This window comes from Rattus rattus, chromosome 6 (genome assembly GCF_011064425.1).
Source record: "Rattus rattus isolate New Zealand chromosome 6, Rrattus_CSIRO_v1, whole genome shotgun sequence".
Taxonomy (NCBI): domain Eukaryota; kingdom Metazoa; phylum Chordata; class Mammalia; order Rodentia; family Muridae; genus Rattus; species Rattus rattus.
In genome coordinates, this window is record NC_046159.1 from 120,747,013 (window position 1) to 120,764,163 (window position 17,151).

The 17,151-nt window shown below is 37.7% G+C and overlaps 1 protein-coding gene across 1 annotated transcript in view; it reads right to left on the reverse strand.

Annotated features, from left to right (window-relative positions):
* The window catches only part of LOC116904055 (cystic fibrosis transmembrane conductance regulator-like), a 59,653-nt gene that overhangs the window by 14,202 nt on the left and 28,300 nt on the right, over window positions 1–17,151 (reverse strand). Inside the window, exons 2-3 of the mRNA XM_032906914.1 lie at window positions 10,275–10,385; window positions 1,262–1,370 (exon numbers count right to left, since the gene is read on the reverse strand). Coding sequence (XP_032762805.1) covers window positions 1,262–1,370; window positions 10,275–10,385 — 220 coding nt within the window. The remainder of the gene's footprint in view (window positions 1–1,261; window positions 1,371–10,274; window positions 10,386–17,151) is intronic.

A 17,151-nucleotide genomic window follows, 5' to 3' on the forward strand; every position in this document is an offset into this window, starting at 1 on the left:
CTCCTACTTAGGTTTTCAGCAGCCTGTTCTTCTGTGCTGGAAGCCTTAAATATTAAAGACCATGTTATGTCTGGCTGCTGAGTCAGATAAATTAAAAACAACTCCATAGTCAGTGGGGATGTACCATAGCTAATATGATTTTAAAATTGCGTCACTGTTGTAGAAATAAGGTCCTGATGGTATTTCCTTTTTCTTAACCTTTCATAGGTGAAGGCAATTTTTATAGTGCTTTTATAGTACTGAAACCAACTAAATAATTGTTATGCCACAATCATCATGATATACAGAGGACCAGGATTTAAACACATTTTGAATAAATGCCCTCTACATTCATTCTATACAAGTGTTATATCTTTTTCAATAATCTTTGCTTATTTAACAGGAAAAAGAAAATGCCTAGAAAGAACACACAACAGTAAAGCAATGGCATTGGTTATTTGACAACCAATTGGTTTATTAGAAGCTTATTAAAATGGCTAAACTTTCTCCCATTTTCACTGTGAGTTGGAAGAGGAGTTAAGATAACAAAAGCTAGTAAGGTAGTAGGGACGAGGATGTTGGGAAGCTTTGTAACCAGCAACAAATTCACAGACAGAAGGAATACATTCTACTAGGGTGACTATAGTTAGCAATAATATATCAACAGTCAGTAGAGAATTTTACTTTTCTCACCACAAAGAAATGATAAATGATTGAGTGATCTATGTGTTAATTACCTTCATTTTATCATGAAAGACTGTATACATATATTGAAATATACACTGTATATTTTATAATGACAATTTATATATGTCAAATAAATCTTTTAAAAATAAAACTTAAATTGACCAAAATATCATGAACATTCCTCCATATCATTGACTGAATGGAATCTTATTCTTGTCATGAGATTGTCTTCTAACATTCTCTTTTTTAATACAGAAAAGTAAAGGTGCCAGTAATCTCATATACCGTTAAGGCATTATAATCTGGATTCATAAAGAGCCTAATTTTGAAACAAGTAACTTGCTTTTCTGGACTCATTTTAATTTTGAACTATAAATCAAGACATACATTTTAAGAATTTCCACTTATCTTTTGTAGAATTTTCGGTCATTTGTGTTTAGACTTGTAATAGAATTTTATTTAAAAAAACAAACCAAAAAACAAAAAACAATGATAAAAACCTTTGTTTGCAAGATTGCCCTTATCTTTCTGTAATCACAAAACTAGTGATTATATCTTAATACTCGGACACTATATTCACAAGGGAGAGTCTCACCCCGAGGTATAACAAGACTCCATAGAAGACGAATCTCCAGACAAAGCATCGCCGGAGGGCGTGGATAAGCTGGGGCTTCTTTTTGGAAGCTTGTTCCCTGTCCCATTCTCTGCAAAGAAAAAGAAAGATCGACCAGTGAGCTGCAGGGGCTGAGCTGCTCTATTTCCCTTCACACTCTCTGTCCCATGAGTGACAAGGAGCATAACAACCATGATGCAAGCGAAGCATTGTGATCTCTCCAGTACCAACTGCCCAACCAGATATTTGTCATAATCTGATGGTTTGTCATGAAATCACTCTGCAGAGTTTCATTTTATGAAAATACTGAATTTTATATGTTAAAGAACGGTACTAGGTTTCTTAAAAGCAATGACGAAGGTGAGCAAATGATTTATAACACTGAGAATGTATTTGTGCTCAGAACGAGATGCAAAAATAGATATTTTAAGCTTTTTTCCTGTTATCTCATGATAGTTGTTTTTTTAACTGTCACAGATTTCACAATATGCAACTTTCAAACAAAAAATAAATCAGGTGAATTTTTGTTTTAAATATATTTTAATTAATATAATTACATCATTTTCCCTTTCATTGTCCACCTTCTATCCCATTCAATGTCTCCTCCCTTAAGCCCCTCCCCTATCCCTCTTCTGAATTTCTTCTCAAATTTATAGCCATTTTGTCTTTGATTATAACATTACACACACACACACACACACACACACACACACACACACACACACACACACACATGCATTCATACATACGTAAACACAGAAATAAATACAACATGGTGAGTCCCTTTAGTACTGCTTGTATGTATATGACTTCAGGGATGACTCCTTGGCATTGCATAACTAACTAGGGATCACACCTCTAGAAAAAAACATTTCTCTCTCAGTTGTCTATAGTTCTTTGTCTAGGAGTGGGGCTCTTGAAAGAAGGGGTCGAAGCACTGTGACAGCCAGAGGCCAGAAAGTCTGTTGTGAGATATGTCTCCTAGAAATGAGAGGGAAGCTACACTCAATACTTCAACAATCTGGTTGCCTAAAAGAGACCTGAACAATGACAATACCAACAGGCATGCTAATGAAGGGGAGCCACCAGGGGAACATTTTGTGATTTAACACAAGAAAAACCTTTTAGAGTTTAAAAGAAAAAGCATGAAAGAATCATCATTAAACTTCATACCGAATTTATTTAGTAGTGCATAAATCTTTGAAAATAGAGCGAAATAAAAGCGTTTTACAGTAAGGATCCACTAAATAGTACTGACACAGTTTATTGCAGTACCACCATCAGCTGGTTTGTTGCAGGATGTTGGCATTTCTGTTTATTAAGAAAATGTATTTATAATTTTGTAATGGAATAAAATATGTCTCATTGTCACTTGCATCTTAATTTTCAAAATGTGCTGAGATGAAAAACATTCCATGAACCACAGACAAGAACTGAATGGATACTCAGATAAAGGCCTTTTATTCCATTAATGGCTATTTTCATTCTCATTAAGTTAGCATAACAAACTATGGTTCTACATCACTTCAGAGGGAGAGCACACGACTGAGATTAATGAAAAGCTTGGAAGGCTCAGTACATGGACCATGATTTCCCCAAGAAACTTGCTAATGGCAGCTGATCTATAAAGACTCACCAACCCATGGTCCTCTTCAAAATGGAGCCAGTTTCTCCATCTCTGATATTTAGATAGTCTCAGGGAGGGAGGATGGACACAGTCCCACAGTAACTTGGTGTGCTGGAGGGGAGGCTGACACCCAAAGGGGTGGGGTTCCCACTCAAAAATGTAATAGAGGGAGAACTCATGTGAGGGGCACTGGGAGGAGGAGAAGGTCTGATACTGAGCTGTAAAAGGAGTAAGTTAGTAAATTTAATTAAAAACATGGCACAAAATCCCATAGCAGCAGTGTATTCTCCATGTGAGTAATAGGTCTTATCAAAATTTTTCATCAATATTTTCATTATAATTTAACGGTCAACTCTACCTAGGGAATGCAGAAGAGGGAATGTCCATAAACCAAAGAAATGGTTTTAAGATGAAGATACCAATACCAGTGGGATAGTAAATACAAAACAGTATGACATTTGACAGAAACATGTCACTGTTATCCCTCATCAAAGCAGTTTGAGGAATATGGTCAAAACAGAAACCATATTTCAATGCCATATTTCAGGCATTGAAATATAAATGGATGGTAAACAAGTGGAGACCAGAACAGCAGAGAATTGTCAGATGGAGAAATGTGACAGGTGACAGATAAGAGATGAGAGAGATGCAGACCTGAGGGGAAAGAAGCTGTCATTTTAATCATAGAGCTTGAATAATCTGTAACTCTAGAGCAACTAGCAATAAACAGATAGCATTAACAGCAACACAGTAAAGAAGCTTAATAAGAGAAAGAGTTCCAGACTGGCAAAGCTTATAAATTAGGAACACAGAGTGGGTTTGTGGTTTCACACTGCAGTGATACAGATGATTCAATCTCATGGCTACAAAAGTGAAGCAGAGGAGTCAATGAATGGACCTTAGCTAACAGACTGAGGACTTCAGTCACTTCCCAAGGGTATAAAGCAGTACTTTCAATAAATGTATAATAAGAAATAAGATGAAGAGATACAAAATTGTAGCAATGAAAATTATGTAAGTTAGAATACATTTCTTATTAGAACTTAATATATCCATTCTGAGACAAAGAGTTTGAATTAAAACACAATAGAAGAATTTTTAACTCTATCAATATAGGGGTTATAAAACTAAGCACAAAAGTATAAGGCCAGATAATTCTATAAATTTGGTGATGAAAGAAAAAAAAGAGGGGGAAGGAAGGAAGGAAGGAAGGGAGGGAGGGAGGGAGGGAGGGAGGGAGGGAGGGAGGGAGGGAGGAAGACTTGTCTTCTGAGAGATCCACCTGAGGAGAAAACTAATCTAAGGAAATATGCCAGCATAGGCAAATATGACAAGTAGAAATTTGATCCAGATATACTGGGTCCACTGACCCTCTCAGGCTAATCCTCTCCCAAGACACTCACATATTTTAGGCCTCATGAGCTACTAAATATTCTCATTTTAATTGATGAACCTAGGTGACTGGACTTTTGTCACTCACAATCACAATGGTCCCAAAAAAGGGGAACTATGATAAGTTCACCTGGACTAAATTATTCATCATTCAGTGGTTGGCAAATTACATTATCTCTAAGCCGTGGTGTGCTCATCTGTAAGATGAAGATAATTACGATTTTTCTTTCAGAGTGGTCAAGATGAGAATTTATGGTTGAAATGTGAAAGATTCAAATTCATAAAGTATAATGGTTTCCATGAGGTATAATGGCGTTCGCACATTCAGCTCACATGAATTTTGCTCCAGATGCATAGACTATACTACATATCTTTGTACAGGTAGCTAAAAAGCTGGCTACCCTTTCTTAGGCCACATACTCTGACCCAAACTTCCTCTAACAGCACCATAGATGGAAATGGCATTCTATTCCTACTGAGACTTAGTACTCTCATGGACACTGCAGATGTCTTCGGTGAAAGGCAGTGACTTGAACAAAAAGAGGAACTCAACAGCTATTTGAGATGTACAAATCCCAGCACAAAAATGAAATAAACATGAAAAACCAAGATACCACGTTTCCTCAACAAATTACTGATCCTACAATAATACCACTTAATAAAGTATGAATATATTCAAACATCTAAAAATGACTATACTACAAAAGAACAAAGGGATTAATGAAATAAAGAAGTCAATACAAGATAGGATAATAAATTTTAATTAAGAGAATTGTTGGAAATTTTCAAACTAAAATGATTCTGGAAGTGAAAAAATGAATAATTCAAGTAAAAATCTTAGTGGGAAGTCTAATCAGTAGATGCGATTGTGCAGAAAACAGAGGATGAGAACTCAAGACAACGTATTGGAATTGTGTTACTCAGTAAAAGTCAGCAAGGAATTTTAAAAACATCTGTGCCCAATATGGGAAACCTCTAGAACTCCATAGTGAAGGCTTTATAAAAAGTCAATGAAACCATACAAGAAAAAAATGCCAAATCTAGAAAAAGAGATGCCTTTCTAGGTGCCAGAGGGCTCACAGAACACCGGAAAGACAGAGCCACAAAAGAAGCTTCCTCAGCACATGTTATGGATAAAACATTAAAAGTGCAGAATAGAGGAAGAGATTGAAAAATAAAAAAGAGATCAATCTCCTCTAATGGCAGAGCCATCAGAATAGCACCTGATAATTCAGCAGAAATTATTCTTCAAAGAAAATTATTTACTTTTAACATCTTTTTTTTTAAAGAAAATTTGCTTAAAATTTAAATACCTAGTTATTTCAAAGGAGGAATTAAAACTGATCCCAAAAAAAATCTATCATAAGCCATCATAAGAACATAAAGCAGAAATCACAAACCGAATCAATAAAATATATGTAAAGTAAATCAGTTTACTCTCTTTCCTCCCTCCAGCCCAGCCCAAGTCCCTTTCCTCTAACTCCTTCCAATATCTCCCATCTAACTCCCAAATCATTGCTTCTTCTAAGCCAGAAAGGCTGGAAAAGGTATATCCCAAAAGAGTCAAGAGTTCCAAAAGATCATAATTGTAAGCCCATAGTATTATATTCAGCAAAATTATCTATTAAAACTTAAAGAGAAATAAAAAATGATAAAAAGAGATTAAAGGAATTTACAGGTTCTAAGCCACCTCTATTAAAGATACTGGGAAGAATACTAGAGTCTGAAAATAAGATAAATGGGCTTCACAATAATTCACAGAGAGTGAACTCCATAACAGTTTATCAAAACCCAAAGCAGTACTTCACAGAAATTGAAAAAGATAATCTTAAAATTCAAATGGAACCACAAAATACATAGGCTAGAAAAAGCGAACCTGTTATTGTAAAAGTTTCCTAAAATATATACAAACATGTAATTTAAGGGTTTTTAAATGGAGGTGCCCTAATAAAAGAGGGATGACACCTCTGTTAGGCGAGCAAATAAGCATCCCAGTGCCCAGCCAAACTTAGGCAGAGCTCGTGGATTCTATGGAAGAGGGAGCCAGAGATTGAGGAACCAGAGAGGTCAAGCATATTACAACAAAATATATAGAATCAACTAACCTGAGTACATAAGAGCCCACAGAAACTGAACCACCAGACGAAGAGTACACATGGGACCATGGGTCAGATCTGTGTAACAGGTATACAGCTTGGTCTTTATGTGGAACTCCTAACAGCAGAAGCAGGGCCTGTATCTGACTCTACAGCTGGTTTTTGGATCCCTTTCCCCTAACTGGGCTGCCTTCTATTATGACTGAGTCATAATAGAAGATGCACCTAGTCCTACTGCAACTTGATATGTCAAAGCAAGATGATATTCATCAAGGGCCTCCCTTTTTCTAGGCATTTTCTGAGGAGAAAGGGAGGACTAGAGGATGGCAGGGAGGTGATGTGAGAGGGAGGCACTTGGAGAAAAGAAGGAAGGGGGCTTCCAGAGTTTTTGGCTACTGGAGTCCCATAACCCCCAAATATTATAAGCTACATATTGTCAATGTTCTTTGTTAGCTTCCAGAGTTTGATAGAAAGACCCTACTGGAAGTAATTGGAGACTTGAGCAATAAGATTTGAAAAAAAAAATCAATCAGGTACCCACAAGGAAGCTTCATCCACAGTGGCTGGTGATCATAGTGCTGAAAATTCTATGCATGCGACTGGAGGAAAAAAGTTAACAGTCTTACTCAGGTATAAACGCTGACATCTAAAATGAAGACTGGCTTTAGAATCGCAAGTGTATAAGGACACTGAGAGACATGAATGATATCAATTCATGTAATCAACCTTTTCTGATTGGATTGAAGGCCCACTTAACAGGATAGAAGTTGTGCTTGGTACCATTAACTGGGATTATGATAACCCTAGGGGTGAAGCTGATGCGATTATTCTGCTAAATAGACATAGTATTAACCTGCTGCCTAAATTCTTATCTATATTTATAGACTTGTGCATGTCTCAACCTTCATCAGATAAGCCACTTGGTGCAGTAGATGGCAATTAATTTTGAGGTCCACAACTGATTCATTTGTGAAGAAATGACTGTGGAGTTTTCAGCTCAAAATGAGACACCTATCTGGTCAGGGGTCATCACAGAAGTGGACATAGGATGAGTTTAAGAGCTAGAGTTATTGGATACATGTGGAAATATAGTATGTGCTATCTGTATTTGCTGAACATGACAGCACTGTTGCACATATGAACTCACAATAGCTACAACTGCATGTACAGGCCTGTATACAACCATGCCACAAACAATCTCGGCATGGATGAGAGGGTCTTATGAAGTCCCACTACTACCTGAGGAGCGACTGGTAATTAGAGAGTTGGTTTTCAGGGATACAGCTGGAGAAGCCACCCATGACCCAGTAGATGGGCCTATCCTATGCACATATGATAGAACTAAGTGGAATCAGTGTATTTTTTAAAAAGTATATGAAACTTGGGAAGGAAACGGGTAGTGAGGATCGGATAGGCATTGATGGGAAGGGAATCGAAGGGACTTGACAAAAACTTATATGCTTATATGAAGTTGTCAATATAGTAACACAAAATTAGAAAGAAAAATACATAATATAACTTCTCATCTCAAAAAAATCCAAATATATTTTGTTTTAATATCAAAAAGCTGGACTATTCCTACTTTATATAATCATAATAGAAACCACTAATTTAAGAATATTCAACTGACATATATAATTGTTTTAGTTACTTTTATACTACTAAACAGTCCAATAACCCATAATCTAATGAGATGATCATGTGGTTTTTATCTGAGTTTGTTTATATAGTGGATTATATTGATGGATTTCCATATATTGAAACCATCCCTGCATCCCTTGGATGAAGCCTACTTGATCATGATGGATGATCATTTTGATGTGTTCTTGGATTCAGTTTGCAAGCATCTTATTGATGCTTCTAATAAATAGAAGCAGTCATTAAAGCCTCCCAAAGAAAAAAAGCCCAGGACCAGATGGGTTCAGTGCAGAATTCTATCAGACCTTCATAGAAGACCTCATACCAATACTGTCCAAACTATTGCACAAAACAGAAACAGAAAAATCACTACCCAATTCATTCTATGAAGCCACAATTATGCTTATACCTAAACCACACAAAGACCCAACAAAGAAAGAGAACTTCAGAACAACTTCCCGTATGAACATCGATGCAAAAATACTCAATAAAATTCTGGCAAACCGAATCCACGAGCACATCAAAACAATCATCCATCATGATCAAGTAGGCTTCATCCCAGGGATGCAGGGATGGTTTAAAATATGGAAAACCATCAACATAATCCACTATATAAACAAACTCAAAGATAAAATCCACATGATCATCTCATTAGATGCTGAGGAAGCATTTGACAAAATTCAACACCCTTCATGATAAAAGTCTTGGAAAGATCTGGAATTCAAGGCCTATATCTAAACATAGTAAAAGCCATATACAGCAAACCAGTAGCCAACATCAAACTAAATGGAGAGAAACTTTAAGCAATCCCACTAAAATCAGGGACTAGACAAGGCTTCCTACTTTCTCCCTACCTATTCAATATAGTATTCCAAGTCAAAATGAGACAAAATGTGGATCAGAGACTGAAGGAAAGGCCATCCAGAGATCGTTCCACCTGGGAGATCCATCCCATATACAGACAACAACCCAGACAATATTACGGATGCCAAGAAGTGCATGTTGACCCTGATATAGCTATTTCCTGAGAGGCTCCGCCAGAGCCTGACATATATAGAGGCAGATGCTTACAGCCAAGCATTGAACTGAGAATAGGGTCCCCAATGGAGGAGTTAGTGAAAGGATTGAAGGAGCTGAATGGGTTTGCAACACCATAGGAAGAAAAACAATATCAACCAACCAAACTCCCCAGAGCTCCCAGGTACTAAACCACCATCCCAAGAGTACACATGGATGGACCTATGGTTCCAGCCCCATATGTAGGAGAGGACAAACTTGGTGTTCATCAATGGGAGGAAAGGACCTTGGTCCTGCCAAGGCTGGATGTCCCAGTGTAGGGGAATGTCAGGGCAGAGAGGTGGGAGGGAGTAAGTGGGCAGGTGAGGGAGCACCCTCATAGAAGCAGGGGAGGGTGGATATGATAGTGGATTTCTCGTGAGGAAACCATGAAATGGGAATAACATTTAAAATGTAAATTTAAAAAATCCAATTAAAAAACGTAAAAAAAAAGTTGCAAAAACAAAAGAATTCACCAATCAAAGGGTACACATGGAGGGACACATAGCTCCAGCCATATATGCAGTAGAGAATGGCCCTGTTGGGCATCAGTGGGAGGAGAGGTCCTTGATCTTGTGAAGGCTACATGCCCCAGTGTATGAGAATGCCAGGGCAGGGTGGTAGGAGTGGGTAGGTGGGTGGGGGAGCACACTCATAGAAGCAGGGAGAGGGAGTTTGGGGTAGGGAGTTCCCGGAGGGGCAACCAGGAAAGGGAATAACATTTGAAATGTAAATAAATAAAATATCCAATAAAAATACTATTAATAGAAATAAAAATAAGAACACAGAAAAAAATAAGGAATGCACCTCACTGTTAAGAGTGCTTAACAAACAAGCATACTTACTGGATTTTCCCTACTGCTGGAAACAAATATAATTTGCTATACAATGATGTTATTTTAGTCTTTCTAAATTTTCCATTTTTCTATATTTTTTGAAGATATAGAAATTCTCAAGCTATGCATCTTTTTTTGTGTTTTTGCAGAAGAGGCCATTTCTTAAGAAAGTTGAATATCTTTCAATTGTTTCATTATTTAATTTTTGAGTTAATCGAGATTCAGTAAGAGTATAAGACTATAAGATTTAAATACACCATTTTAAAATGGAAGATCTAATATTCCAGCTTTCTCTAAAAGACATGAAAAGTATTTTTCTTTTGCTAGTAAAGTCAATGATAAGATCATACCTTTCTAGCTCTTCAGACAGGTGGTCAGCTGAATCAGAAGAAGGGGCTTGGTATATGTCTGACAGCTCCAAGTGGTGTCTGTACCCTTTTCTCAAAATTGGTGTGGTCCAGCTGAAAGAAAGGAGGACAGACAGATTTATTCACTTGATTAGGTCTCCAATGTAGACATGATTCTTATATGCCTACTGTGTCCACACAAAAAGATAAAAAGTGAAATAAGGCAACTTACATATATATCTTAGCTGATATACCCACATGAACACCAGCACCTCTAAACCAATGCCTTTGCTCCATTCTGAATAGACAAGAAATCTATTACAGTGTACTCTTTCCCAAATGTAGCCTAATTCAGCAATGAGTTAGCCTTTTAAAAACATGAGTATAAACAGTGAATAGTTTATACCAGTTTGCTCACATAATCATCACTATATCATTGCTTGAAATTATTAATCATCACCATCTGTTCTATTTACACTGTAGATATATTTTAGGAATTTAATACATAATTAATGAGAGAAACTAAAGGAGTTGATGAATGAAATAAGCAGAGCAGCCCTGTTTGTTCAAACATGCTGCTTTTAAGTATGGCAAAAGGCAAGATAACATTCACAACAACAGAAATCAGAACTTCTAACACACACGCACACACACACACACACACGCACACACACAAACACACACGCATGCACGCACGCACACACGCACGCTACGGATTGCCCTGGAGTTTGTATTTTGATGCTAATTCTGCTTCCCCAAGAAGGGCTGCCTACTCAGTACTCAGGTGACTTCATCTGAACCTTCTCCCCATGTTAACTTAAAAAAGAAAAATAAAGGGAAAAAAGCCCCAGAAGATTGGGAGAGGGGAAGGAGAGAGAGGAAGAGAGGAGCAGAAGAGTTGAGAGAGAGAGAGAGGAGAGAGAGAGAGAGAGAGAGAATGATGAAAGAGGAGGTGGTGGAAGGAAGATGGAGCTGAAGCTGAAGCACATGGCCTGGAGAAACCACGAGTTCAAGGGATCTCATAGCTGAGGAATAAGTAGTGTAGTGGTAAATCTGCCCAATCTAGGCACAAGCTTGTATTTACACAAATCGAGTTGTGTTTTCTTTGCACGGGTTTATTTGGGTTGGAGAGGTTACTGCAACACACACACACACACACACACACACACACACACACTTACACACACCTCAAAGACTGTCACTAGTGACACCTCCTCCAGCAAGGCCATACCTCTTAATTCTTCCTGAACCATTTCACCAACTGGTGACCAAGTATTCAAATATATGAGCCTTTGGAAGTCACTTTTATCCAGATCTCCACAATACTAATTTTCAATTAAAAATATTTTGACAGCAAGCCTACATGGTGTTACACGCCTCTAGTCCCAGAACTTGGGAGACTGAGGCAAAAGAAGGTGGTTTGAGAGGCTATCCTGTGTATATAGTAAGTTTAAGACCAGCCTTCATATATATATATATATATATATATATATATATATATATATATATATATATATATATAGCTACACATCAATATATATAATAAATTTTATATATTAGAGGAAACCTGGAAAATATATATGAGAGGAAGAAAGCAGAGAAGAAAAGGAAATTATAAAAATATCAATCATCCACCTAAAATATCAATCATCCACCTTCATATACCTAAAAGATGCTTCAACATACAACAAAGACACATGCTCCATTATGTTCATAGCAGTCTTATTTATAATAACGAGAAGCTGGAAAGAACCCAGATGTCCTTCAACAGAGGAATTGATACAGAAAATGTGGTACATCTACACAATGGAGTACTACTCAGCTATCAAAAACAATGACTTTATGAAATTCACAGGCAAATGGAATGGACTAGAAAATATCATCCTGAGTGAGGTAACCCAATCACAGAAAAACACACATGGTTTGTAATCACTGATAAGTGAACTTTAGCCCAAAAGCTTGAATTACCCAAGATGCAATCCACAGACCACATGAAGCTCAAGAGGATGACCAAAATGTGGATGCTTCACTCCTTCTTAAAAGGGGGAACAAAAATATCCATAGGAGGGGATATGGAGGCAAATTCTAGAGCAGAGACTGAAGGAACTGCCATTCAGAGCCTGCCCCACATGTGGCCCATATATATACAGCCAACAAAAATAGATAAGATTGATGAATCTAAGAAGTACATGCTGATAGGAACCAGATATAGATCTCTCCTGAGAGACACTGCCAAAACATATCAAATACAGAGGTGAATGCTAGCAGCAAACCAATGAACTGAGAACAGGACCCCCCATTGGAGGAATTAGAGAAAGGATTGAAAGAGCTGAAGTGGCTTGCAACCCCATAAGAATAACAATACCAATTAACCAGAGCTTCCAGGGACTAAACCACTATCCAAAGACTATACTTGGATTGACCCATGGCTCCAACTACTAGCAGAGGAAGATCTTGTTGGGCACCAATGAAAGGAGAAGCCCCCACCCAGTGTAGGGGAATGTCAGGGATAGATGGTGAGGGGAACACCCTTACAGAAGAAGGGGAGGGAGATAGGATAGGGGGCTTATGTCTGGGAAACCAGGAAAGGGAATAATATTTGAAATGTAAATTAAAAAAATATCCATAAAAAGCCCAAAAACCATCATTCATATATCAAGAGAAAATTCCAAAATAAATTCAAAAGAATGAGTATTTCTTTGTTTGTTGTTTTGAGACAGGGTTTTTTTCTATGTAACCCTAGCTGTCCTGTAACTCACTCTCTAGACCAGACTGACCTTGAACTCATAGAGATCCACCTGTTTCTGCTTCTAGAGTGCTGGGATTAAAGGCGTGTGCAATTACCACCAAGTCGAATTTTATGTATTTGTTTAATTTAGTGATTTACAAAACTGGTTTCTTCCTCAGCACCTCTTTTTGTACCTCAGAGATGTCTAAGATTATTGTTATTGAGATTTTTTAATGACATAAAAGAAAAGAAATATGCACACTAAACCACCAAAAGTCAGTATTTGAGAAGCAAGATAAACAAGTAACAGAAAATCATACTTTATCAAAGTCATTTGGAAATGTCATGCCAAATGGCAACATTTTGATACTGTTCCAGGGCACAATGTTCCAGGTGGCCTTCAAGATTACCCTCATCTCTCCCATAGAAGGGTCCATCTTCTTTACATTACTTTCATCTCAGACTTGCTCACTAGGACCAGCCCTATGCCCTTAATTGTTCTTTAAGTTGTCTTTAAGATTGATCTAAATTTAGGTCCATCTCTAAGACTAAGTAAACTCATTATCCATTCCTTGCTAAGACATTAGTGATTGACTATGGTTTAGTGTGTCACTTCCCCCGTCGTTAACTTGCAAGTTTATATTTTAACAAGAGTCTTCTTTAACTAAGGGTTAACTAGATGTCCTCACAGCACACTGTGATTCACTGGTTATTCTTGGTAGAGGAAAACAGTGAATATTCATGAAAATGGTTTGGATGCATGAGGAAAAATGGTGCCACCATGGTGCAGCGCCTCTAGTAGATCTCTCCTGAGAGACACAGCCAGAATACAGCAAATACATAGGTGAATGCCATCATTAAACCACTGAACTGAGAACGGGACCCCCGTTGAAGGAATCAGAGAAAGGACTGAAAGAGCTTGAAGGGGCTCGAGACCCCATATGAACAACAATGCCAAGCAACCAGAGCTTCCAGGGACTAAGCCACTACCCAAAGACTATACATGGACTGACCCTGGGCTCCAACCTCATAGGTAGCAATGAATAGCCTAGTAAGAGCACCAGTGGAAGAGGAAGCCCCTGGTCCTGCCAAGACTGAAACCCCAGTGAATGTGATTGTTGGGGGGAGGGCGATAATGGGGGGAGGATGAGGAGGGGAACACCCATATAGAAGGAGAAGGGGAGGGGCTAGGGGGATGTTGGCCTGGAAACCGGGAAAGGGAATAACAATTGAAATGTAAATAAGAAATACCCAAGTTAATAAAGATGGGGAAAAAAAGAAAAAAAAGAAAGGGTAATACAGCTAGGTACTCACTGCCCCAGCATCTCACAGAAGGAAAGGGACATTGAAATGGAGCTGACTGTATAGGAGGCAAAATATAGGTAGCAATGTGGGATGTGATTTAGGCTATTACCCTCCATAAACTTGAAGCAAGAGTTTACTACCATTATTTTAAGTATCTATTTAGCAATTGCCAAAGAAGTTTCACAACCATTAGCACATTGTTATTTGCATTTGAAACTACTGTTAAGCAAGCAGGACAAAAAGGGGTGTTGCCTTATTACCAGGATTTGGAAATGGTACTCAGAGGTGTAAAACTTTTCTGAATTACTAACGTCAAAGATTTCTTCACATTCTTTTGAATTCATTTAACCATGTTCAGCTTTAGAAAAGTAGGTAGAGTGAGTTGTATTAAAATGAACAACAATGCCAACCAACCAGAGCTTCCAGGGACTAAGCCACTACCCAAAGACTATACATGGACTCGCCCTGGACTCTGACCTCATAGGTAGGAATGAATAGCCTAGAAAGAGCACCAGTGGAAGGGGAAGCCCTTGGTCCGGCCAAGACTGAACCCCCAGTGAACGTGATTGTGGGGGGGAGGGGGGTAAGGGGGGGGGGATGGGGAGGGGAACACCCATAAAGAAGGGGAGGGGGAGGGGTAGGGGGATGTTGGCCTGGAAACCAGGAAGGGGAATAACAATCGAAATGTAAATAAGAAATACTCAAGTTAATAAAGATGGAAAAAAAACTAAAAAAAAAAAAAAAAAGGACATAAAATTAGACTATAAGCAAGGGAAGTGAAAACTAATAGGCAGTGAGTAGGTAGGGCTGTGATCTGCAAACAAATAATAACCCCCTTTCCAGAAAACAAAAGCAAAAGCTGACTCATGACCTTCAGCATTCACTGCTTTATAAGGAATTTTTCCATGATCAACTTCAAGCTACCACAGATGAGAATTGGGAAGAGTACTGACCTGCATAAAATATTAGTATGACTACCTCCTCAGAAACAATGAACACAAATGACCTTAATACCATTACAAAATAAATGCAAGGTGATAACCACTTGAACCTTTGTTTACCATATTGTAATTTAAGTTCTACAATTTGATATTAACAATGGCCATGTTTAGTAACTAGTTCACAGTTCAACTCAGCTAGAAAGACTCAAGTATGTTGATCACCACTGGCAGAGATTCGAAATCTCAGAAGGCTGAAGGAAAGGAACCAAAAGAATGATGATCTAAAGAACACAGTTAAAAACAATGTATTCCACCTACTAGGAAATATTTGAAAATATTAAAATGACACATCACCTTTTAAGCAAGCAGAATTTTAGTGTCCTCCAATACCATGCCTCAAAAGACATTTAGAGAAAATATTGAAATCATTTTATCCCCTTAAAAAATATGACCATGATTCTTTTGGCTTGATATAAAGATTTAGTGGCCATTCCCATAAATGAGCTTCCAATTCAGTTCAAAGTAACATAATGTGTGAGATACTTTTAAAAAAAAAACATCCTTTGTTTTCTCAGACTTTTAAATATATTATGTTACACAGTGACATCTAGTTTTAATAAGAGAACCATAGCTCAACTACTGTAGGCAAAATAAATTCTGTAGTGGAATATACGCACATATCATACAGTTCACCATCTGTATATTAGTATTAGCCAGCATTTCTTCTTGGCAGTTACACTACAGCAACCCTATATTTGTTTTCCCAAATATAAACTGGCTCAAAGTAAAATATAAAAACTAAAATCTAGGGACGGCAGGGATGATCAATGGTTTAGAGCATTTTTGCTCTTATGGAGAACCAGGGTTTGATTCTCAGCACTCACATGGTAACTCACAAAATTTGGGACTCCAGGTCCAGGAGATCTGATATCTTTTTCTCACCTCAGAGGGCTCCAGGCACACATTCAGTACACACACACACACACACACACACACACACACACACACACACACACACATATGCAAAACAATCATCATATACATTATAAGTCTAAAAAGAATTTTTAAAACTAAATCTATGAGCTATATGCAATCACCAAAGAATCATCTTAGAGAAAGATTTTATATTCTGAGATTAAACTAATAAATTAAACCAAATGTCTCCTACCAATGAGGTCTGAGTTCTCCATTTCAATCTCAACTGCAAGCCAGTGTAAGAAATAAAACAAAACTAAACAAAAAACAAAAAAGCCAGGCATTCAAACTTTAGACACATTGCAATATTAATGTGAAATTCAAGCCACTCTTTCTTTTCAGTGATTCTGAGTATATTTAATGGACTCATGCAAATTCAACAATGTTCAAGCCAGGATTTTAACCTCAGCATCTCCCTCATTAGAAAATATACAGTAAGTCAGCTACTTCATACGTCCGAGTGGTTCACTGGGACAACAGCAAGCACGGCATTGAGGCTCTCCTTCCCTCTCTTCCCACTGACCCCATAGCTCTTCACCTCATATGCAAATGACTCCATGCATCTTGATCCATAGCCAGCCACTACATATGCTCAAATTCGGATTCCTTAAAAGTATAATGGTTTTCAAAATTTTGGCTATTTCTAACAGAAACTAGCTAATCAACTCTGAGGTAGCAGACTCATGTATATTTTCAGAGTTTACTAACATCCGGGGGTGGGGGGAAGCCTAGCATCTCGGAAATACTGTTCTGTTCACTCAACCATGGAAAGCTTCGGGTCTTATTATGAAAAATACCAGTATTTTAGTTTTTAAACAAGCACATATTAACCTACTCTTTTAGTTTAGTTCGTTCCATTTCTTTGGGAAAAGTCTAATTTTTATAGGATGACTTCTCTATTGCCAGAGACTGAAGGTGGAAGTCGCTGCTC